The sequence below is a fragment of the Falco rusticolus genome, chromosome 3 (assembly GCF_015220075.1).
Source record: "Falco rusticolus isolate bFalRus1 chromosome 3, bFalRus1.pri, whole genome shotgun sequence".
Lineage (NCBI taxonomy): Eukaryota > Metazoa > Chordata > Aves > Falconiformes > Falconidae > Falco > Falco rusticolus.
In genome coordinates, this window is record NC_051189.1 from 83,330,794 (window position 1) to 83,354,186 (window position 23,393).

General features: G+C 38.6%; 1 protein-coding gene across 9 annotated transcripts in view; it reads right to left on the bottom strand.

The window, feature by feature from the left end:
* CTNND2 (catenin delta 2) overlaps positions 1–23,393 on the bottom strand; it is a 679,250-nt gene that overhangs the window by 302,106 nt on the left and 353,751 nt on the right. For all 9 annotated transcript variants that reach the window (XM_037380649.1, XM_037380646.1, XM_037380644.1 and 6 more), the window contains 2 exons: positions 20,431–20,465; positions 19,841–19,957 (listed from right to left, as the gene is read on the bottom strand). In XM_037380649.1, the coding sequence (XP_037236546.1) occupies positions 19,841–19,957; positions 20,431–20,465 (152 nt within the window). The remainder of the gene's footprint in view (positions 1–19,840; positions 19,958–20,430; positions 20,466–23,393) is intronic.

Genomic DNA, 23,393 nt, shown 5'->3' on the forward strand with positions numbered 1-23,393 from the left:
GGGAGAGGATTGGAAAAGTAAAAGTTAGAAAACTCATGGGTTGGGATAAAGACAGTTTAATAGGTAAAGCAAAAGCTGCACACGCAAGCAAAGCAAAGCAAGGAATTCATTCCCCACTTCCCATGGGCAGGCAGGTGTTCGGCCATCCCCAGGACAGCAGGGCTCCAGCACATGTAACGGTTACTCAGGAAGACGGCCATATGCCATATCCCGAATGTCACCTCCCTTCCTTCTTCTTCCCCCAGCTTATACATACTCAGCATGACATCGCATGGTATGCAATATCCCTTTGGATAGCTGGGGTCACCTGTCCCGGCTGTGTCCCCTCCCCATATCCCGTTCCCCTCCAGCCCTCTCGCTGGCAGGGCCCGAGGAACTGAAAAGTCCTTGATTTAGTATAAATATCACCCAGCAACAACCAAAACCATCAGTGTGCTACCAAGGCTGTTCTCACACCAAATCTAAACCACAGCACTGCACCAGCTAAGAAGAAAAAAATTAACTGTATCCCAGCTGAAACCAGGACGGCTATGTAAAGTGGAAGTGTTTGCATCTAAATGGAGACTGGAATTATGACACTATTTTACATATCAACACAATATATACTGCAAATTCAATTGCATTCATCAGAATATTCCAGGTATAGGACAAATCTAGAAAGTAATTTCTGGTCCCTGCATTTTCCGTACAAGTACAGAAGGAAGCAGGGCTCTAGGTATGCTGTGAGGTTATTAAAAACCTATCACATGCATAGGACAGCTGAACTTAATCCTGCATGGGTGCTTGTCTTAAATCCAACATTTGGTAGCTTTTCGTTCCCTGACTGAAAATAGGGTTTACTAAGCATTTTCCCATTTCAGTGCTTTTTTTTGCAAATTTTGTTCTTTAATGAAAGAAATATTTTCACAGTTTTTTTTTTTTTTTTTTTTTAAAGAGCATGAAGAATATACAGGCTTAGTTTTAAAATATATCTGTAGACTTTATTTAATATTTTGGATTTTTAATTTTCACTGAAAATTTGCCTGTGATCAAGTGACATGATTAAGTTCAGAAAAATCACAAAAGCATAACTTTCCCAGGAGGGGCAAAAGTTGCAGCAAGAAAGCAATTTTTGTGCATGAAGGTGTTTGTACTCATTCTGAAAGTAATTATGCCGTGACATTTCTAAAGCTTAAATAATGATTAAACTATCACATGCTAGTAACTCAATATGTTTCAATTTTCATTGCATCTGGCTTTCAAGTGTTCCTTTCATATTACTATGGCTCACTAGGGGATTTACATAGCCAGCTATAATCACATACATGGGTTCTCTGCACCATTTAGCCTAAACACTTCCATGCACTTTAAGAAACTTATCCAAACCATTAAAAAAAAAAAAAAAAAAAAAAAAGAGTAGAAAGTTTGGAGCACATGGTTTTAAATTTATTAACTATTGTATAGCAGTTTTTATTTTGTACCTTAACAAGTAGTAACGATCAATTAAAACATATACATTTCAATAAAGTAATTACACCGTCATTTGAGAGAGACAGCCAGATATTTAAATTTTAAATAATCCCACATTTCTCAAGCAAACCTAGAATGCAGTTGTGGCTGCTTGCCTGTAAATAGTAACTCCGTCTAAACCAAGCATACAAATGCCATGAAACATTTGAGATCAATCAGCATGATCTTGAAAAAACTCAAGTTTGTTTTTCAGGATTTAGGGACTACAAGCAGTCCCATCTTGTTTGATATGGAAAAGATGGATCACTTTTCTCATTAACATTTTTGAGATTTCAATGTGAAGGCAAAATCAAACCTTCTGAAGACCCCTCAGCTCACCCAGAAGAGAACAAAGTGGTTTGTTTATGTACTTCTATATGCTGATAGCTCTTGACAACAAACTACTTGTTTTTCCTGGCAAAAATTTAAACTCTGCTGTGTTGGTATAAGAAAATGGTTGTGCAAATATTTTTCATTTGTTTTCAGAGAATTTAAGGCAGCTAGAAACTCTGTTTTCAGTTAGGCACTGCAAATCACTAGCTGACTGCTAGAACAATTCAGTCTTATTTGTTCCCTTAATGCTACATAATTAACTACCAATCTCCAATTTAAAATAAGCTTAAGAACAAACACTACCAGCTTCACAAGGGTTAATTTAGCAGATCCCAAGGATCTGTAGTGTTGCTTTAAAAATTCATACTAAATTTTACTTCTCTTTGGGGCTATGGGGAAGATATAACTACCTGTTTTCCCCTATGTTTTTTCATCATCACATAAAAAAAATAACACCTATTTTCTTTGTGAAAGAATGTTAGTGTTGGAATATTCATACTGGATAGTACCAAATTTTCACTGCTTCAGTCAGTGCCACTTTCTTCCTATATTAAAATACTAGCAGATATTTGTGCAAATTCAGGAAGCTAAGTCAGAGCCATCAGACTGCAAGAGATGCCACAGTGGACTAACTTCAAAAGATGGAGCAAGGTATTGTACTTAACTCTTCCATTTGTCTCCAGTTTGGACTGCAGACAATACCTTCCTCTTCCTCTCAACCCCAGGCTGGTGAAAGTCTCCCTGTCTTCCTCCCCCTGGCTGCTGTAACCTGGCTCAGTAAGGAGCTCAGGGTGTGCTTCTTGCTTGGGGGACAGCCATGGTGCGCTTAGGCTGGGGAAAGCTGCTGGAACATGGAGAAGATCAGGCAAGAAGAGAATGAAGAACATGCTTACATCAGGGAGCCACCCCACAACGAAACCTCAGAGGTGATGGGAGAGCACAGGACTTTCCTGGGAACCAGAGAATGGAAACAGGTGTTCCCTTTATGGTTTGCCATGCCTGCCAGCACCTGTGTCTGCAGAGACAAAAGCAGTCACCTGTTCAGACAGTATGGGGAGGGGGCAGGCTGTGAAGCTCTTTTAATTAATTACCCACCCCTCTTACTGGCAGTTACATTGACTACTATATGGCTACTATTTTTGTTTCAAAAACCTAATAGTTTAAGTTATCTGGAGCACCTGAGGGTACCTGGCACACTTACTTCAAGCAAAGCAGGGAAGACAAGCAGATGCAGTGCAGGACTTGGCCCTGCTCTGAGTCCTACCACTGGAGAGAGCAGCACTGAAGCCCACACTTGCTACCTTCCTGGCATGTTGCATTCAACAAAATAAGCATAGCCTGGCGTTACACAGAACAGGCAGATCCATGGCATTTACTATAGTATGGCAAAAAATGTGAACCAGTGAGTTATAGGATCCATCACAAGCCATAGAAGGACAGCTTCCACAGTATCTCTCTGCTTCTGTCAAGAGGGGGGTCAGGGAAGTTGGAGGCTTGGAAGCAAACCCCAGGAGAAGCTGGGTGCTCAGCAGGCTGCTGTGATCCACAGACCCAGGTGCTATGATGCCCAAATTAAGCAGAGACAACATTACATTTAAAAATCGGGGGGGGGGGGGGGGGGGGGAGAAAAAAAAAAAAAGAAAAAGACTGATGTGCATCAGCACAGTACTGAATTTTGACTCAATGAATACTCATTAATACTGACTGGAGCTTCAGTAAAAGATGACCAAAAATAGGCATCATCACTGACAGCAGTTGAAAAGCCAGGGGCACTTGGTTAGGAACGAGAGCTGCCAAGTTAGCATGTTTTCGTTTTCTTCCCTTCCCCCAGGGGGTAGGGCCTTGTCTAGTGACCACAAAAGTAGCAAAGCTCACCTGAATTCTATCCCATAGTGGTCATAAGCAGAAGCCTATCTCACATAAGAAACTTGGTAGGAAATTGGGCTCCAAGGAGCTTACCAGGCTCAGAAGTTAAGCAGTCTTCTAAGTGGTGAGAGGCTGGACCTTACACTGATTAGAGATGGAGGGCAAGGAAACACATCCTATTAAATGTTGTTACTTGTAATATTACTGGATCATGAATTAGATTTTTTTTTTAAAAACCAAATAAATGATATAAAGTCTGATAAGATTTAAGTACAATCAGTATTTGTGATATGTATCTTTACCTACAGGGCAGCAAGTTAAGGTAGTAGGAATCTGTGGAATGTCTCCATTACAGACTCAAGAAAACTTTGTATTTTTTCTGTCTTATACTGTCGTGCCGTTGCTGGGTCACAAAGCAAAATAACCAGATGAATGTGGGATTCTTGTAAAGGACTCACAGAAAAAAAACCTGAAGAAATTGTTCCCCATGGGGATATCAATGACAGCCTACCCCTAGCGTCCACCAGCCAAACGTCTGAAAAGTTATTCCTGTTTCCTAATCTTTAGACTGCAGTATCTCAAGGAATACTTCACAAATTGTAGCTTCACAATATGTAACAATTCAAGATGATGCTAATCAATAGTATGGTCAACCTTCAAAACAAACAAAACCAGGCTGAATTATGAAACAGGACTAATATATTACAGAATTTATCATGGAAGAAGTATTAAATAAAATATTATCTGCTAGTTGTTCAATTATAAAATAATTACCATATAATGACAATTTCCACATAATACTATATTATTACAAGATAAGGGCATGATTAATTCAGTATTCAAAATCTGTGCAATAATTACTTCTAATGGGCTAAAATAATTACACTACAAAGTGCAGAAACATATACCTAGTCAGCCCCCATGATGTGACTGCACACTTGTTACTTAGCTTTTCATATGAAGTTCCCAACAGAAATATCATGCAAGTTAAAGGAGAAGTTTGGTTTGTTTGGTTTTTTTCTCTCCTTAAGATTTAAAGTCAGTTAGTTTACCAGGGCACATTTCCTTCTCCAAGTAAGTACTAAAGTGGAGCACTACTACTGTGTTACACATTTCCATTTGGTCAGTCATGTATTGCGATGCCAGTTGTAACTGACAGAGAAAATAGACTAAAATGTTTAGGAACGAACATTTAATTGTCTCCCATACCAATTATAAACAACACTTCACTCACCTTCGATCAATTGACAGAAGTAGTAATGATAAATTGTAGAGTAAGTGTAAATAAAGTGTGTTTAATTAGTGTGATTAATCACTTCACACATTCTTCAACCTGCTTTGCTCATTTGGGTAACAGTTGAAAGAAAGGACTAGCAAAACTAATTTAATGTCCTTTAAACATTCATTTACCGAGTTAATAGGTTGAGGTGCCTCACATCCCAGTGAGAGGAACCATCTCCAAACTGTTAGTGTATGCCTAATTAAGGATTTCAAATACCAAAAAGTCATCACTTACTGTTTCTTCTGCCTCTCACGTCATTTAGTTTGAGCATGAAATATTGATTTCTACCCTATAACCTGGTATTTTCCTTAGTTCATTGAAGTGCGTGTACTCATGGTAAGCAGTTGCTAACTGCTTCTAAAACTTAGTTGTATTTGTTACCCTGTTTTGCAAAAGAAATGGATGATTAAGAGAGTGTAAAAAAAAAAAAAAGGATGAGGTCAGAATATCTGCAAAGCGGTCACTCAATTTCTGAGGTTTCAACTGTATTTGGAATGCTGGGGGAATCCCGGAACTATACTGCAAGAATAATAAAACCAGGGATAGCTCTTGATGGTAACCTGCCAGTGTCCTTCCACAGTATTTGACAGTAAAGAAGAGGGAAGGATAGTTAAAAGACAAGGTAGAAGGACCTGTTCCTAGTGATGCTAAATTCTTTGGCATCTGGTACATCCTGTTTTCCAAGTTCTGCTCCCAGAATTCAGCTGCTGGGACCAGTAAAGAAGGAGTAAACTTCCCGTACAAAACAGAAGGGTAAGGAACATTTGTTTGCCTGTTTTAAGCCCCTGCATTCCAGTATGGCCTATTTTTGAGGTCATCTGAAACATTCGTTGAAGAAACTCTCCTGCTGAGGTGATTTAGGGTGGTTTTGGGAAGCTGAGTAATGTAAGTGAGGGGAAGGGAAGCCCTGGAAGTACCTCGGGGTGGCATGGAGCAGCCCCCTTGGCACTGAAGTTCAGACATCTCTCCCCTCTTCCCCATTTCCTAGTCTCTGAGGAAGGTGCAAAAAGTGCAGGCAGAAGCAGTGGAGGCGGGGGGCAATTGTGGGGGGAAACACTGGGAACTAGACGAGAGACCTTTGTGGCTATCAAAAAATGATGTTTTCTTAATTACAGGCAGAAAAAGGAAAGACTAAAGAAAGGCAAAACCTAAGATCTGCAGACAAAAATAAATCCTGTCAGCTACAACTGGTCAAACAGATTCCACAGAAAAAGGACGTTCAAGCCAACTGTTAGTCAGATCTCCAACAGAAGATAACAATCAGCTACAATAGAACTAGTAACAAGCCTTGCCCCCATTCTCCCTCCAAATCCAGGACTAGTACTAGAATTGTACTAGGAAAATATTTAAAGATCTGCCTTCTAGGAGATAGTATTAAAGATACCAGTACTTTTATATTACAAGAAAAAATGCCACGGCTGCAATGTAACAAAGGTATTTTGTACCCTAGGAATGAAGAATGTTGGGAAAAAAGTGGTTGTTGGGGGGAAGGAAATACTAAAAATTAAGAAATAAGTGATAATAAATTATATGCTAAATCAGAAGCAGCTCCCTTGGTATGAAAAAAACTTATCTCTTTAGATGAGAAGCAGCAATTCTTAAATGAGCACACTGAAAACAAACTTGTTCTAGAAAAAGGGAGAGTAATTTATATGCAATACCATGCTCTACCAGCATTAAGAAGGCTATGTTCTACCTAGAAATACAGAGAAGGGCTTCAGTGTTGCTATAGAACCTATTCTTAGGTACTGGAAAATAGGATTGGGTGCAATGCATTCAGAAATGTAGAATAAGTTCATTTTCATCCAAGAATTCTATAAATTATATATATCTGGAGAAAAGATGCAAAAACTAGGCTGAAACTATTATGTAAGGGAACAATACAAGGATATCCCTTCTAACTCTCTTTCTGACCTAATTATTATTGGAATGAAAGATGAAGAACACTTTATTTCAAGAGTAAGCAAACCGAGAATAGCAAATAGTTTCATTAGGTGCTGATAATATGCTTTTTACACAAAATACAAATTCTGCTGTTATTGTAAGAGATAAACAGAGGTGTTGGCTAGGATTTGAAATAATAAATCACTACTCCAAGGCATAACAAAGAAGCAGAAATGTCCACAAGAAGTTGTAGAAAAACATAAGTCCTGAAGTACATAGAAAAGAGTAAGGCCTGCATCCCAACTGGAAAGTAAATGGTTCTTTTTTGATTACTTATTTTTAATGGTCATATTGAAATCCCAGATTCAGGGCAGGGGGTATAGCACCAATGTCTAATTCAGAGACGATGTCTGACACTACCAGGTTTCCAACTACTGCATAATGCTAATGAAGTGCCTCCAAAGAAGAGGGAACCCTGTGTGATTAAACTAGGACTGCAGAGTGGCAAATGTGATCTCCTCTTAGTGTTCAGTAGAATCATGTTTCAAAACTGGCACACGCAAAATATTGCCCAGTGGTTAAAATTCGCTGACTGTGCACTTCTGAGGGACAGGAAGAAACCCAGAGAGAAATAAGCAGTTCTTCAATAGCTGAGCTTAGTAAGTAAGTATTTAATGCGGAAGGATTTCTTTAGGGATAGATAGCTTTTATGGCAAAAATGTTTAGGCAATGGATTATAAAGATAACGGGATTTCCAGTGAGTTTACATAAAAGTCTTATGGAAGTTTGTAAATGTTGCAAATATGAAATACTATCAGACTCATAGAACAAGTAATGTAGCAAAGCCTAAGAAATCCTGACGTAATCGGCTGTCTTCAGGGTTATTTACTCAGATAGTCAACGTTTTGCTTTCTGTACTGTACCACACATAGCATTAATCCAGATGTTTGTATGAAATGTAATACAGCCAGATCTTCTGTTATAAGTAATTACTTGGTAATGTTTGAGTGTAGGGAAAAAAATCTGGAGTTCCATTACTAATGAGAGAATTACTGACAATTTTAAAGAACAAGACCTAAAGACATGCACTAAGCAACAATAGGTGTATACATACTTAAGCTCTGAATAAATAAGTTGCCCTTACATTCTTTTTTATTTTATTTTTAGTAGAAAAAGCTATCCTAAATTTAGATTAAAAGCAAGGATAACCTACTACTGCAATTTTTAAATGGCCCCAAGATGAAACAACTTCTTTTGTAGAAGATTAAACATATTTTATGAAATCACTTGCTAAACTCTGCAGATATCGAAATCAGATAGTCTCTGAAAGAGGTCATTTACCATTGGCAGTAAGGTTGACATGCTTTATAGGAGCAATATATAAAAACAACGTAGGAACAAGACGGGCAGGCAGCAAGGATAACGACTAAATTACATTTCTGCACTATGGAGGACACAAAGAGGAAAAATAATATCCACTAGGGATATCGAAGAATGATCTGGAGCTCTCTTGGCAGTAAAATTTCTGCTGGCACTTGTTACACCTCCGTGAGAAGCCTCTGCCAACAAAACCTTGCCAGTGGCCTAAGGTAAACATTATGTGAATTACATGAAGAAAATAAATCACTTCTTTCCACAAATGTCACAATTTGCTAATAGTGACCATGTTACTACTGTGAACGTCTGCAGGTGATATGCAGTACTAGGAGGGGCAGAAGTCACAAAACAATTCAGCGTAACAGAAGATTGGTACCTATTAAAAGATCAGGCTATAGAACCACAGGAGAACAGTGCTCGAACTGGGCTTCTGGATGGGATTAGATAAATCTCTGAATGTGACAACAAGAAGAAACTTACACAGAGGAGAAGGCACTGCATGCAGCAACACAGACAGCAAGCCCCAACTCAGAAGGAACTGTCATGATTCCATTTGCGAAACACTGAATTTTGGCATAAATAACTGTTAATTTTTAATTTGCGTTTTCATTATCAGACTCCCATTTTGCAAAGAATAACTACATTTAAAATTAAATGCATGCTTGGATAACTGAAGAAAAAGCCAAGTATATCAAGAACATACTTTGCATGATTTAATCTTAATTTTTTGGAAGTATTTTATATGTTGGAAGACCAACTGTGAATGTCAACTGTTCCTAGTCACCCTCTGTGCCTAGCATAGCCTAAAGCTGGTATTGATAGTATTAAACTAATGTGTTCCCTTTTTATTTCTAGCAAATAAAATCAGATGGTTATAGACATCACACAAACATGACTCATATTGAAGCTGAATGCATTATCAAAAATAAAAAAAAATCAACAAATCTCTTCTGATAGACCTAAATTAGACTGTTAAAAAAACCCAATAATATTAATGATTTTAAAAAGCACCTACTAGCTTTTGACTGTAAAGCACATAAAACTACTCACAGATATATGGATCTAATACAAAAGTTATTAGTAGATCTACTGTGCTATTATGTTGTTCTATGAACTTGACTTCTAGCACAGAACAGATTTCCTCTTCTTGTGCAAAGTGGAACTCATTTTTTTCCTGACCTTTGACAGGCTTAAATCTTGAATCTTTTCTGTCCACAAATGAAAAAGGCTATCTGGTCTCTGAGGCAAGCCAGTTCAGAACATGAACTTCTGCCACTGCCTCAGAAGTTAATTAATAAGTAAGTCAAAAAGGTCAAAATTATTACAATCTTTTTCATCTGGCAAAAACTCCCCTGCCATAAAACAGAAAGTAGACCCTTTTGTTTCTGCTTTCTCTTTCTGTGTCCACAAACGTGCACTACTCTCAGCTCTCACGTTTTACTCAGAAAATGCATTTCTCTATTTATAAAGCCAGAATGGAAAAACCTGAGGCAACTCCCTACTCTGTGTTATCACAGAAGTCACAAAAATCCTACTTCATTGAGAGCTATGTAAACTGCATGTACCACAAAGGAAATCAAAACCAAACCCATACCTGCCAAAATTTTCTGTTCCACATACATCATTTTACACAGGCTAACAAGCCAACTACCTCTTTTTCAAGGCTGTATCTACACACTGCTTATGCTCACAAGCTGGCACCGGCAGATCCCAGAATGATGCGGCTCTTGGCTCTTCTAACTGTGCCGAGCACGCGGGTGCTGGCATGCCACTAAGGCATGAGTAGGGTGAGTGGTTTGTCAGTCTGTTGTGAGGATGTGGGTGCATTTGTTTCCTGGCCCATACTACAGACACAATATTTACTGATGTTCTTTTGCGTTGTAGGTTGGGATGCCAAAAGTCTTTCTTTGTTCTGCTCCTACAGATGCTGCCATAAGTCACTGTCATTTTCTAATGAGTTTCAGTAACTGCCTCCTGTGGTAGATGAAGGAACACCTGGTTGCCTGTGCAGGATTTGTGTTTGCCACAGCATTACAAGCTGATCACTACCTCCTTTCCACCTCTGATGCTGCTACTAATTGTTCCTGCTTTCCTGGTCTTGACTCACACCTTTCCGTTTCCCTCCCCTCCATGTATGTTTTACCTGCTGTTACTGCTCCTGTGTTAATTTGACATTCACATTTTGTACTACCAGTACTAAAGCCAGATTGTGAGGTGTTGCTTTCTTTAGGCAAGGATTTTAAGTCAGCTGCAGAGCATAAAATGACACCAGGTACCAAAGTTGGATTCATCTCAGGACAAGTAAGCTCAGAGGTATGAAGTAGTATCGCGTTATCAGTATGGAATTTATATATAAAAGTACATTTCATCACATAGACATAACCAGAAATAGAGAAACTCCAAGGAACATGCTGCAGGTGATGGCACATGGAAACAAAAGATCAGCCTACAAGCTGCTGTACGGAAATGGAGGACAATTAGAAATCACATAGCTGTGATGTTGTCACTGTTACCCCTGGACTCCCAACGTGACACACCAATGAGCAATGCGGATTTGCTGGAAGTTACGTAAGCGTGTAAAATGTGAGGATAGTAAGGCCACTTTTACACAGAAAACACATTCTGACTTTTTTTTTTTTTGCCTCCAAGGATGACTCATCATCTGTTTTGAGGACAAAACACTGAGGCTTTATTTCATGATGTGTGATAACAGAAAAGATAAAGGAACTGGAAAAATAGAAGATCGAGCTAAAACAAGAAGGGAAACAACAGACATAAGGATATGGTAAGACAGTAATGGGTAGTTTATGGAAAGATGGGACAGCATAAAAAGGTGAGAGAGCACAGGAAAAGAGAGGGCTAGGGAGAGATGCTAAGATGGCATGTCTCTGGCTGGAGATTCCTTCCTGAGGAGAAGAAATTGCAAGAGGCAGCCTGTGGCAGTCCAGGTCCAACAGTAGGGGCACATACTGGACCATCATGTTTTGAACATTACTTCTCCAGTGGCTTTTAGCACTTTCTCCCTGACAAGCCTGTAAATACTCCCAGACACCCTATTGATCTACAGAAGGGCCACAGAAGAGCTGAGGTGATTGAAGTCCTGCACAGGAGGGTGCCACAGCAACCCCTTTGCCACCCCTGAGGAAGCAGAAGCTGCTTCCCTGAGTTGTCGTGGTTCCTTCAGCCTTCACCAGGCCTCCTGCTTGTAAACAACCACACATGAACTTGAAGACAGGCAGCGAACCGAAGCAGAATGAGATCAGCTGGACCCGAGTCACAGTCCCTAACACTCCACTTTCAAAAAGTCATGGTGGACCATGGCTGGTGAAGCAGACACCAAAGCTTGCCAGCAATACCGGTGGTGAGAACCCATATGGTGGCTCCGCTCCTAAGTTTGACTGTTTGCAGTGGTCTCCTGCTGCCTGCATAAGGGAAGAGACTGAAAAGGGAAACTTCACTCATGTTCTTAAAGTGAGAAGACTGATACGGCAGCAACAAAGATGTGCCTGTTCTACCTGGCCTTTACCATCCTGATACCTGTGGTGAGAGCAAAGGTGATGCAGTAATGAATGACAGTGTTTGAGCTACATCTTTTCATCTGATGCTGTTCTCAGGACCTTTGAACTCTGCCTCTGACAGAGGATGAAGACAATGAAGTCCAAGCTCAGAATGCTCAGTGCTGATGGAGCATTTCCTGAGGCAGCACCAGCTGTAAACATTGATGCAGAGCTGCTGGCTGTTGGGTCAGTGCTAGAGCCTGCTTCATATTAACAAATCTTAATGTCTTAGTGGGGTTTAGCAATGAATCTAAAGAAACTCTGCATCGTCAGCTATTTTGTAAAGACATTAATTTCCTGCTGAGGACGGCTCCTCAAAGCAGGTCTTGGTCTTTGTTACCAGCCTGTGGCTATTACAATGTTAAATGACGTGATAATTATTTCATGCTCACACTTAGGGTGATTAGGGCCAGAAAGAGGAGGTGGATAAAGGAAACATCCTCATTTCTCAGAAATCTAAGTATTTCACAATTACTTCAAAAGACTGAAATTGACCCACAGTTGAGACAATTTCTGTATAACTTTCTCTGTGAGAACATACAACAAATAACTGTGAGATCATCCTTTAACAAAAGGTGTCCATCTTTCAGATTTACCCCATCACCAACTGGGCAAAGATGACTTCGAAACTCCGAAGTTTTGCAGCCAACATACTGAAAAGGCTTGTATTGGAAGAGATGGATGTAATAAGGAGAGGCATCCAAAATGCCCAACCATAAATGTTTACCCTAAATAATACTGACAGAGGTTTCATCTGTAAATCAAAATTTCCTCAGACCTCATACTCTGAGAGATTTATCTGGAGCTAAGAACTGTTGAGTCAGACAACTGCCAGGTTTGCATTAATGCAGCAGAAGAAAAGATGCTGTGACCTGTGTTACTCGCTTCTGCCACTCCTACTCCAAAGTCTCCAATCCTAAAATGAAAGAGGGGCACACATACTTCCTAGGTGTTTTTCAGTTCTGAAACACGCTCAAAGAGCACATGATTTTATTAGTGTGTGTGTGTGCTTACCAGGAGATCCCACAAGAACGCTTTGTGTGCACTAAGAATGACTCAGCTGGATCGCCCTGCCTCTTGGAGCAGATAATGAAATGGAAGTAACTTCATCTATCAACAAATTGTGAGGTCTACTGATGCCAAATTTCATCCCATTGAGCATGTCAGCCATCTGACAGGTGGCAATTTCACAAAGCAAGAGCTATGGGATGGGAAAAAAACACACATCCTTTTACACATTCATTGTATAAATAGTGCCTGTTTGTTTCAATCCATTTTCAATATCTATGAATAAAGCAGCTGATAAAGGATGAAAACCATAAAGGTTGAACAAGGAGTGCTCCTTCAAACTGGGACATCTGCTTTCACACTGAGTAAGGAGGACCTCTCTTATTGTAAAAAATTGCTGAAACAAAATGGAATTAAGAGAGTAAGAGCTTAGCCCATCTTTTTAGCCTCAGAATTAGACAGGTTATTTAAGTGAAAACCACATCTGTCTAATACAACAGTTATATATAATTTCATGTGACAAAAATAATCGGTTCTTCTAACATAAATCATTCTTCAGAGGAAAAAATGTTGACACCTAAATGGCATTACTACCTATTTGTGCTGCATTTTGGACAAATAGTTTCAAGGGACTATAAGACTTAAGATACTGTGGGACTGAGTCCTCAGTGGTGAGCCACACTTTTTCTTCCCCAGAAGGACTAAGACATCCTTAACTGACTGTATTTCTGTCAACATGTAGCCTCAGTGAAGTGCACTCTGAAATCGTATTAGCCAAGAAACTTAATCTACATTATTTCTATTCCTTTATCGGTGTGCTGAATTCTGTAATTAATCCTCAGCACCAGGACAATAGGATCACAGAGATAAATAAAAATATATTCACAAAATTTGGGAGGAAAAAATTGGAGTACTGGCAACGTTAGCTGGGGAAACTGCAATTGCAATGTAAACCACTTATTTTTAAGTAAGTATTTATAATGTAGCTTTTAAAAAATATCAGACAAATGGAAGACTGATCCAAGAGGTTTTCTGATCTGTGTCAACAAAACCTGTGGCTGCAGTCTGTGGTATTGATCTAGAGAGCAAAGAAGGAGGGCTGCCACATGATGTGATTAAGCAATTGAAAAACAGTGTTACAATTCTGTTTCAGTTAGAAACCTGAACACCAAAAGCTCCATAAATCTGACCCATAATCCTTTTAAGACGGGTCTTATGCTCATTTTGTGGAGACTGAAGCAAAGGAAATAGCATGAAAGATTTAAGTATAGATACCTTAAAATAGAATTAAGAGACATCTGGATTAGGAGACGTTTGAGCCTGTGGTTTAAATTAGGAAGAAAGTGCCAATGGATTTGCTTGGTAATCTCAGCAGTCCGTCTAACCCTCATTTTGCTAATGCCATGACAGAGGGAGTAACCGTTGCCTGTCTCCACCACTGTAGCCTGTAAGGGTTCAGTGTAGTCTGTAAGGAAACGAGCTTCAGCTAATTATCTCGAGAAATGGTTTTGATGCAAGTATCATGGCATTCCTCTAATGTGGCATGCTAATGATTCACAGGGATAGGGGTACAGGGGAACTAGTGGGAGGGAAAGAAATACAGGACCAATATATTCCTCTTGTTCCACATTTATCTCACTCGTACACTACCCATCTATAAAATATAAATTTACAAACATTGGCAGGAAAAGGTAGTTTGGTCCTTAACGATTGCTCAGATGCCTCCAGTTTCTCCCTGTCACAGAGGACGGACATCTGGGGGCCCTCAGGCAGTTCATCGGGACCTTTCCCTCTTATCTGCAGGGCGGACTGTGACATTTTGAAGCCTTAATGACAAAGGTCCTCAGCAATCACCTTTCCTCACTCAGTGTTGGATATCTGTGTTTACTCTCTTTTCTTTCCATGAAGCTTTCTACATTTTCAATTGTTCTTATGTGTAATGGAGTGGCCAGGGGAATGGGGAGTGGTGGTGGTGGTGGGGAGAAGGAAGCAACAACAAAAAAAGAGAGGTGTATTGACTAGGCAGTAAAAAGAATGAATCTGAAGTAGTGTGATTTTGAGACAGTGGTGCAGTAATGGGAAGGGAGGAAAACATCTGTTTCCTTCATCCCCCATCTTTCCAAGCTTTCTAATCTGCAATATTAATTTTTGTTCTCCACCATACATACTCAGCCCTCAAAAAATTTTTTTTCATGTGTCTTTCCCCACTAAATTATTCAATTTGCCATGAAAATACCTTTGTTCAGCAACAGTCACTATTCAGTACTCCTGTGTCTCATGTCTGCCTGAAACATCCCCAGTACTATCTCTGTCCTAAACTAAATTTCGTTCCCCTGCATGTTTCCTTCCCCCAGTGATTTCAGGTCCTACACTTAACTGTGCACTCCTGTCCTTCTCCCATGACTCATCTCCAGTGTCTTACATGCAATTAACTTGGCTCTCACATATCTGGTCTTTCCCCTGATCCTATTTAAAGTGACAAGTTATTTATCTTCATTTGTGCAAAAGCCGTATTTTTGAGCTCCCATTAGAAAGACATAATGGTGAAGTGAAGAGATTGTTTCAGAGAGGAGCAGCCAGCTCTGCAGTCAGCTCTAAGCTGCCACGCTGGGTGTTACAGTGATGTATACAGCAGAGAGAAGGACAGATCAAGTGCCCTCTCAGTGTCACTGAGGAACCAGGCTGGTCCCTAGGACTCCCCATAGCTAATGGTTACTGCCACTAGCAGCAGCCTGTATACCTGCCCACCCTTAGGGACTGAGGGTATCTGTGGGACCACCATCGTTCTGCTGGTGACATGCCCACAAACACTTAGGACAGGACAAACTCCCGTCTGACCCTCTGGCTCCACAGAAACTATGTTAGATCATGTTTGATGTAAACACTAGTGATGCAGTGGTGACAGATCTATAGTTACATAAAGAGAAACCACTGCAGCACAGGGAACTGGACCGCAGAGATACACGTTCAGGTCTCAACTGAGCTGCAGATTCTTGCATAATTCTAGTATTTTCCTTACTTTTTGCTTGTTCGCTTATAACTGAAAACACATGGTTTTGGGAAGTCAGTTTACACTGAGTTGGAACAGAAGAAAGGCATGGTACAGAAGCTCCCCTCAGATGTGTATAACCCTGTGCCAGCGTCAGCACCAGCACAGAACACTTGCAAGACAGCATGCAGCAGGTATGAATCTGCCTGTCTTTGTCTGATAAATACTTTAAAAACAGTGATCGCTCAGCTTGCGTTTTACAAATTTAATACAAGCTTATTTCTTCTTTTATTTGCCGATTCACATTCAGTAAGGTTAATTAGTGAGCATTCCTATTAGCAATACAGAACCCCTCCTGTGTACGCCCCCTTTCATGTGACTCGTCCCATTACACTTTTTTTCATGGCTTTTATTTGCTACGAAAGGAATAGCACATGTGGAGTGATGTTTGGGATTTAGCATATTGTAATAGCCGCCTGCTATGTGACAACTTTTTAAAACTAATTCTGAGAAAAATCAGAGTGCATGAAACTGAATCATAAAGATTCTCACTACAGACACGCTAATCCTCTACAAAGGCAGAACTACTGATAGATTAACTTGTTAGACTAGATGTGCATAGTTCAGAAAAAGAAGCTGTGGTCATACCCTTGGGCGGGCTTTCACATGATGATTTTTAGAAAAAAAACGCCTCAACTAGATTAGAATTGCCATGGCAGTCTGGAAACACTCTCCTCAGAGTCAGCCTTGTTACTTAAAATAAAGCTATGCAGTCCAATTGCAGAAGTAAACATAACTAAAACTGTAAAGTTAAGAGCTCAGAAGTTAGGAAATGCCAGACCAAGTTGCCTTTTCTGAATCATCACTCTTCCTCTCCTTTCTTGTCTTATGGCCAATGCACCCAATCCAAAGCTAATCAGTGTTTTGTAGTTGCCTCATTTTTTACCGCATGACCTCAGGCCTTCATTGAAAAATGTCCAAGAAAAAGAAAAAAAAAAAAACAAAAAACCATGCTGGTGGATTATTTAGTGATACTCAACGTTTATTTCAAATAATGATTTTATGACAAATAATGATTTTTAGAATACCTGTGAAGTGTGAGATTTATATAGATCTCATTTTCTATTTGAAGATTGAAGGAAATAAGATTGAAAGTGTCTATACAAATGCTATGTGTGGGACACCTCAGAGTTTTAAACTTCCTCTTATATCATGCTTCATATGTTTGAGCCTGTGCTTCCACAGTGTCTAGTTACAGTTGTTCTCAGCACACATGCGAACTAACTAGGCATGCCTAAAATTAAGTATCAGTAGAAGGTAATTTGACTGATTTCACAGCTATAACAACAGAACTTTAGGATGTGAAGAGGAGATACAATTAAATTCTAGAGTAAAGCTGAACTGTCAAATATGAGATTTTTGTTTTCGTTTACTGTGTGTGTTTTACTTATTGCTTAGAGAAGTCAAAAGTGCTCCAGATGAAACCCCCCATCTAGTATGCCATGCAAGCTGAGCCTTAGCTTTGGGTAAATGAGGCATGGACAGAAAATGTACAAAACAGGGCATGATAATAATTGTTTTATAATGCAGTCATAAGAAATTCAAATGATGTTGTCCAGACAGCCCTGACTTTGGTCTTTTGACTGCAAACACACTAACATTTTAACTGTCTGATGTGTTTGTGATATTTTACTCTAAATTGGAAAAAAAACCAAACTAAGAAGAAAATCCAGTATATGACATCCTAATTGCATTTATGAATGATTAGCAGAGCTGCAGCTGTTAGCTTTGGCATATATATATATATCTGAATTTTAATTAAAACCATAAATGGAAAATAGCAATCTAGTTTCATTATGAGGTGGGCCTGAAGCAGAGGCGTTTGGGGCACTGTGACAAAAGGCTTCTGAAATATTTCCTGACCGTGAAGATCAAGCTTGCAGCCCTACAGGGAAGCCTGTTCACTTGTGAGCACATGTACCTGCCTGTTCTCCCCAGACCTCTGTTTCTTAGGGACAGCAACTTTCCTGACTATCACTATTTCCTTTCTTGAATGTCATTCTCACCCTGTTGTTCCCTCTCTTTGCACCTAACTCCTGATCCCATGAACAAACCATCCAACCAAGCAAATTCAGCTTTCAACTTTATGACTGGACCTCCTGCTTCAACAAATCTCAGTTCCTCCCCTGCTGGTCCCACACACAATCCATCTCTATTGCTCCTCTTCTCCATCGCTGTTTTCCATTTGCCCGTGTTCCTATTTCTCCTTCCCATCTACCTACATTCCTATTTATGTCTTATCTTTTTGTGAAACACCCCAGAAATCTTCTTTAGTACTGGTTTTCGTCACATACCTAGACTTCTCTCCAGCTAGTGTCTTCATCTTTCCCTAGCATTTTTTCTTAGTTTTCATCTCTTCGGCCAGTTTCTGCTGGTTTCCCATCCAAGCTAGCCCCTTCCTGCCCCCAATCTCCTCTACTGACATCTACTCAGTTTCATTTCCCTATTGAATCACATTTTGAAGGCAAACCTTATCATGCTAGTCATTTAATCTGTTTCTCCTCACCCCCAAATGAAGAAAAAAACAGGGTAAATTATAAGGGCTTACACTGTTTCACCATGCTTTCCCAACTTTGTTCAGACCAAGCAACGTCTGAACAGATGTTCATAACACAGACTGTGTTCAGATCAAGCAACATCTTAACAGAAGTGTTAGTGACATTGTTGGCCCAGAAATCTTGTACATATGAAAAGTGAAAAAAATTCTACTGTTCCAGGACTGTCAGCTGTGAATTTTACTGCAAATCTTGGTTTAAAATAATGACAAATGTTCTGACAAATTAAAATTCAGCATTCAACTTGCAATGCCTTCCTTTCATCACCTGATGACCACATTTCAGGTAATGACTTGTCACTGCTAGAGATGCTTTGTGGAAGATGGCTGTCACATCATCAGCCTTTCCAGATGAAGGGGAGATCATCTCCTTTGGTTTCTTGAAAGCTGAATTTGGGCAGCCACCTTGAAAGATGTGACTCAGTCAGAGAGTATTGGGCAGCAAGGGATTGAAAAAGACAAAAATGGCTCAAGTGAGCAGAGAGAAGGACATCTATGGGAATACTAAAGAAAATCAAAAAGCCAAGGCAGTATCAGGAGCTGCAGTAGGAGTGAAGTGAAAGTGGGTATACTTTGTGACAAATGGGAACAGAGTATCTGATAGGAAACTAAGGGGGAAAAAAAGAAAATAGGGAATTAACCTGCTTTTTCAATATCCAGTGCTATACCTGAAGAACAGATCTGTTAACCTGTTGGAAAACTTTGTCTTAGTGTATTTGACTCATGAGCATTTGTAGACATCTGCTCTACAGATACTTGAGCAGCATGCCCCTCATTCACTTTTGCTGTTGCTTAGCCTTGATTCACTTCCCCTATGTCTGGTCCTAGCAGAGGATCTATCCGCTCACCACACAGTTCTGCAAACAGAATGGCTTCTAAATGACTAACTAGTGAGCCAACCTTTGATAAAAGACTTCAGCTTTCTTGCTACAGCCGCCATTCTCTTTGTCATCTTTAAAAAGTTCACATAACTATTTTTGCCTATGCATACATTTGAAAATTTTAGTCATAAGGAGTACCAGCTACCTGGCCAAGTGGTTACAAAGGGACATTAGAATTACCCACAGTCCCGCACTACGTTTCATTTTAGTACTTTTGCATACTGAAAAACTGCTGTTTGAAAGTTACTTTTGTAGTGGTGATGCTGAAGTTTTGTGACATGACCTTGTGGTATAGTACAGCAATATTGCAAACACAAAATATTTTCTTGAAGATATATTCCACATTTGGTGTTTTTCCTCACAAACTAGCAGTGAGATTCTCTTTATTACAAATAAAACCAAAAATTTACTTGCAAAGGCAAGGAGGCAATTTGCCTGCTCACAACTACATTGTCTTCTGCCAACAAATAAAGAAAAAAACCGTGAGATATGCATTCAGTGTTAAAGCATGACACATCAAAAATATGTCTGTTTCTATAAAACATATTTATAGCAACTTACTTTCACTGGCTGAATAGTCCTGTGGATCCAGTATCCCTGATTCCTGCAGTGATCTAATACAGGAGTCCACCAGCTCCAGACCAGTGGTGAGCTCATCTTCTATATCCTTCTGACCATCTGTAATAAAATTAAGAACATAAAAATATAAAAGAAAGGCAAAAGGTAAACCCAGTTACATGTGACTAAACATTCACAGCTGATGAAGGAATGGAGAACATACCAAGATCACATATTCAGAGGCTGGACATACTGAAAATTATGCCACCCTTTGAAAGCACGGCCTTGGATTAATAAAAGCAAAATGAGGAAGTTCAGGTCCAGACTTAAAAAAAGTTAAGAGACACATTTAGTGATGCCCCCTCTCAAAACTCTATGTTAGTCTCAGCGTTGTTTTTGTCAACCCTAACAACTTTTGCCAAATTTTGCCAGTTTTTAAGTAGGGTTTTCACACACTAGGAATGAAAAAAAAAAACCCAACCCAAAACCCACCCTGCATAAAGAAAAATTGCTTTCCTTTCCATCTTCTTTAGGAAATACAATAATTCTGGGAGAGAATATATGCCATACATACATGTAGATAAGTACATTACCTTGTGTTTGCCAGTGAAACTGCTCTTCTGTTGAACTAAAAAGAGAAGGAAAAAAAGGGTCAATTTTTTATTAAATCAATATTCAGATCTAAATCAGTTCTGAAGGAATTGATTTAAGAATAAAGGAACTCACTTCAAAATAAATAATGTACTTAAAATATACCAAGTATTATTTTACATATTTTTTAATGAATAACTTGTACAACATTCATTCAGCAGGAGGGAAGTACCTTTACTTCCTAATTAAGTAATTTAAAACATACATATAGAAACTGTCCTCTTAGTCTTGATAGACAAATTACGCTATTTCACAGCAAAAACATAAACATTTTGCAACTTTTTTTGATCCATTTGTCAGATTTTCTGTTTTTATAAAGAAATTTGTAACAAGCTACATGTTGTTTGTAAGAGAAATTATGAGTATGAGTCTGATCTAATTCTACTGATCATTATGTGAATTTTTATATTATTCAAATGTGAAGCTAAGTTAATTCAATTGGCCTACATAAGAGAGTAAATTTAGATGTGTTTGTTCTTCTATGTACAAGCACTTGAGCAATGGAATGTCTTAATTTTAAAGTAATGAGCATGCACACTAAAGGATGGGTTAGGTAGGGTTTTTTCCTATAAAATAAATTATATACTCGAATGATAAAATGAATTATATATTCAATTAGGCAATGAGTACACTTCCCTCCAAAGCCTGATCTGTTCATGCTTCAATACAGGTCTTTCTCACATCCAAGAATACAAAAAGGATTGAAGTTACACAGTAGTAATAATTCTTTTGATAACAGTGAATTGATTATTACAGTCATGATTAAAACACTTTTCTGTACTTTTTCACAAGATATTTATAAGGGAGAACAAAATCATCTGTTGTATCCATTAGTACAAAAACCAAAGAAAAAATTTAACTTTTCAAACCACAAATTTATTTCTTTCTGATGTTGAGAATAAATGCTTTTTTAAACAACTAAATGGATTTTAAATCTTGATTTGTTTTCCCTTTTCCCAACAGATGCTGGATCTCCTATGTGAGTATAGCTCATAGTATCTAAGTTCTGAACAAGAATAATGTAAATCAAATTGAATGCTTCTTTTTGGAGGTTTCTTTTTACAGGAAAAGAATTTGGGTTAATTAGTTATCAGATTTGACAGTGTTAAAAAAAAAGGATAATTGCCTAATTTACATATAAATAGTTCTAAAAGGACAACTTCTAAGTTCTAGCTGGCATCAGAAGTGTTAACCTGACAAATTCGAATCTATACATCATCATCATCATCAGCTTCCAAATATGTACCATCTGTGGTTTATATTGACTCATTGTAGTGAGATTTCATAGATTAAGAAGCCAGCCCTTTGATGAGACATTCAACTAAAATGCTTGTATTCAAGTACATTGAAGTAAGTAATATTGAAGATAAACGTAGCCAGAGTCTTCTAGCAAATAATAATGGCAAAATGCTAAACTGGAAGAAATTATTTTAATTTAAATTACTTTTTCAAATGGAGGTCTAGTGGGTGATGACTAGGGACTGTGGCTCTTTTATAAATATTACTTTTTCCAATTTGAAATAAATTTTGCCTGATTTTCAAAATCACTAAACAACTGCAGCTTCAGCTGACACAATGGGACTTGACAGTGATTATCCTTTCTGGAATCTGCATCATCACAACAAGCGATATATTAGTTTCTACTATACAGTCCCTCTTCCAGTATCCAGTTTTCTATGTGCAAGGTACCACCTCAAAAGACAGAAAAAAAATGTAGTATCTCTGGTGGCATTCTTGCTGGCAGAATGAATTACTAAATGTTGCTGGCAAGAACACACTGACGTAAAAGACCGTGCCACCCCATCCAAATCAGTGAGAAAAGAAAACCAAGTCTGTGCATAAAGCCTGAATTATCATTTCCAGGAATTCCAGCTTACCCCTTTTTAAGCAGTATATTTGTGTAAAATGTAGAAGTTATTGGAATAGTACAGACGGTATTAAATGAATCACTGGTGGCTGATTAGTGGTGATCCCTAATACCACTAGTCTGACTTCCATAGAAACATTTTAACGCATTCACCTTAAGAAATCTTAGGTATGAAGGTCTAAAAAAGGATTCCAATAAATTTTGAATATATTTTGTCTTTTCCAGTTTTACAGTCAGGCTTCTCCTCACAACTAATGTAATGGTCTTTTAATAAATACTGTAACTTCTATAGTCAAAGTAACAGATCCACCATTACAAATTTTATCCTAATGCTACCTTGTTATTCAAAATATGGAGTATGGGACTGCAGGGAAGTGGCTGAGTCACCATTCCTGGAGGATTTAAAAGATATGCAGACATGGTGCTTTGTGACATGGTTTAGTGGTAGACTTGGAAGTGCTGGGTTTGCAGTTGGACTCAATGATTTTAAGGGTCTTTTCTAATTTAATTGACACTGTGATTCTGTATTAAAAGTGTATTTGCTCCTACAAGGATATCAATATATTCTGGAAGAGACAACGGTTTTCCCCAGTCTAAATTCATGGTCTTTAGCTTTTGAAGAGTACAGTATAGTTGCACATTACAGTTGACATTTCTTGGTTACAAACTGATGCCTCAGTCTTGCAGATATAACACGTGAAGAGTTTCCTAGAATAATCTTATTATAATTTGACATTGTTTAAATTTAGATACCCTGTGTTTGTTTTGTGGGGTTTTTGTACCTTTTTTTTTTTTTTTTTTTTAAATATTCTAAACTTTTTTTTTTTTTTTAAATGAGCTTTTCCTGCTTTTGGCCTGAAAAAGATTCCTGACTGAAGCAACCTGACATGTCTGTGCAGGGAGCCTTTAGGCTGTCACACAACTGTGCCAAATCTGCTTGAGTGTGTGTGTGCGCTTTTTTTTAGTTTGGTTTTTTTTTTTCCAGCTTCACAAAAGATCAGTACAACTGACTGTAAACTCACATCAAAAACATGAAAA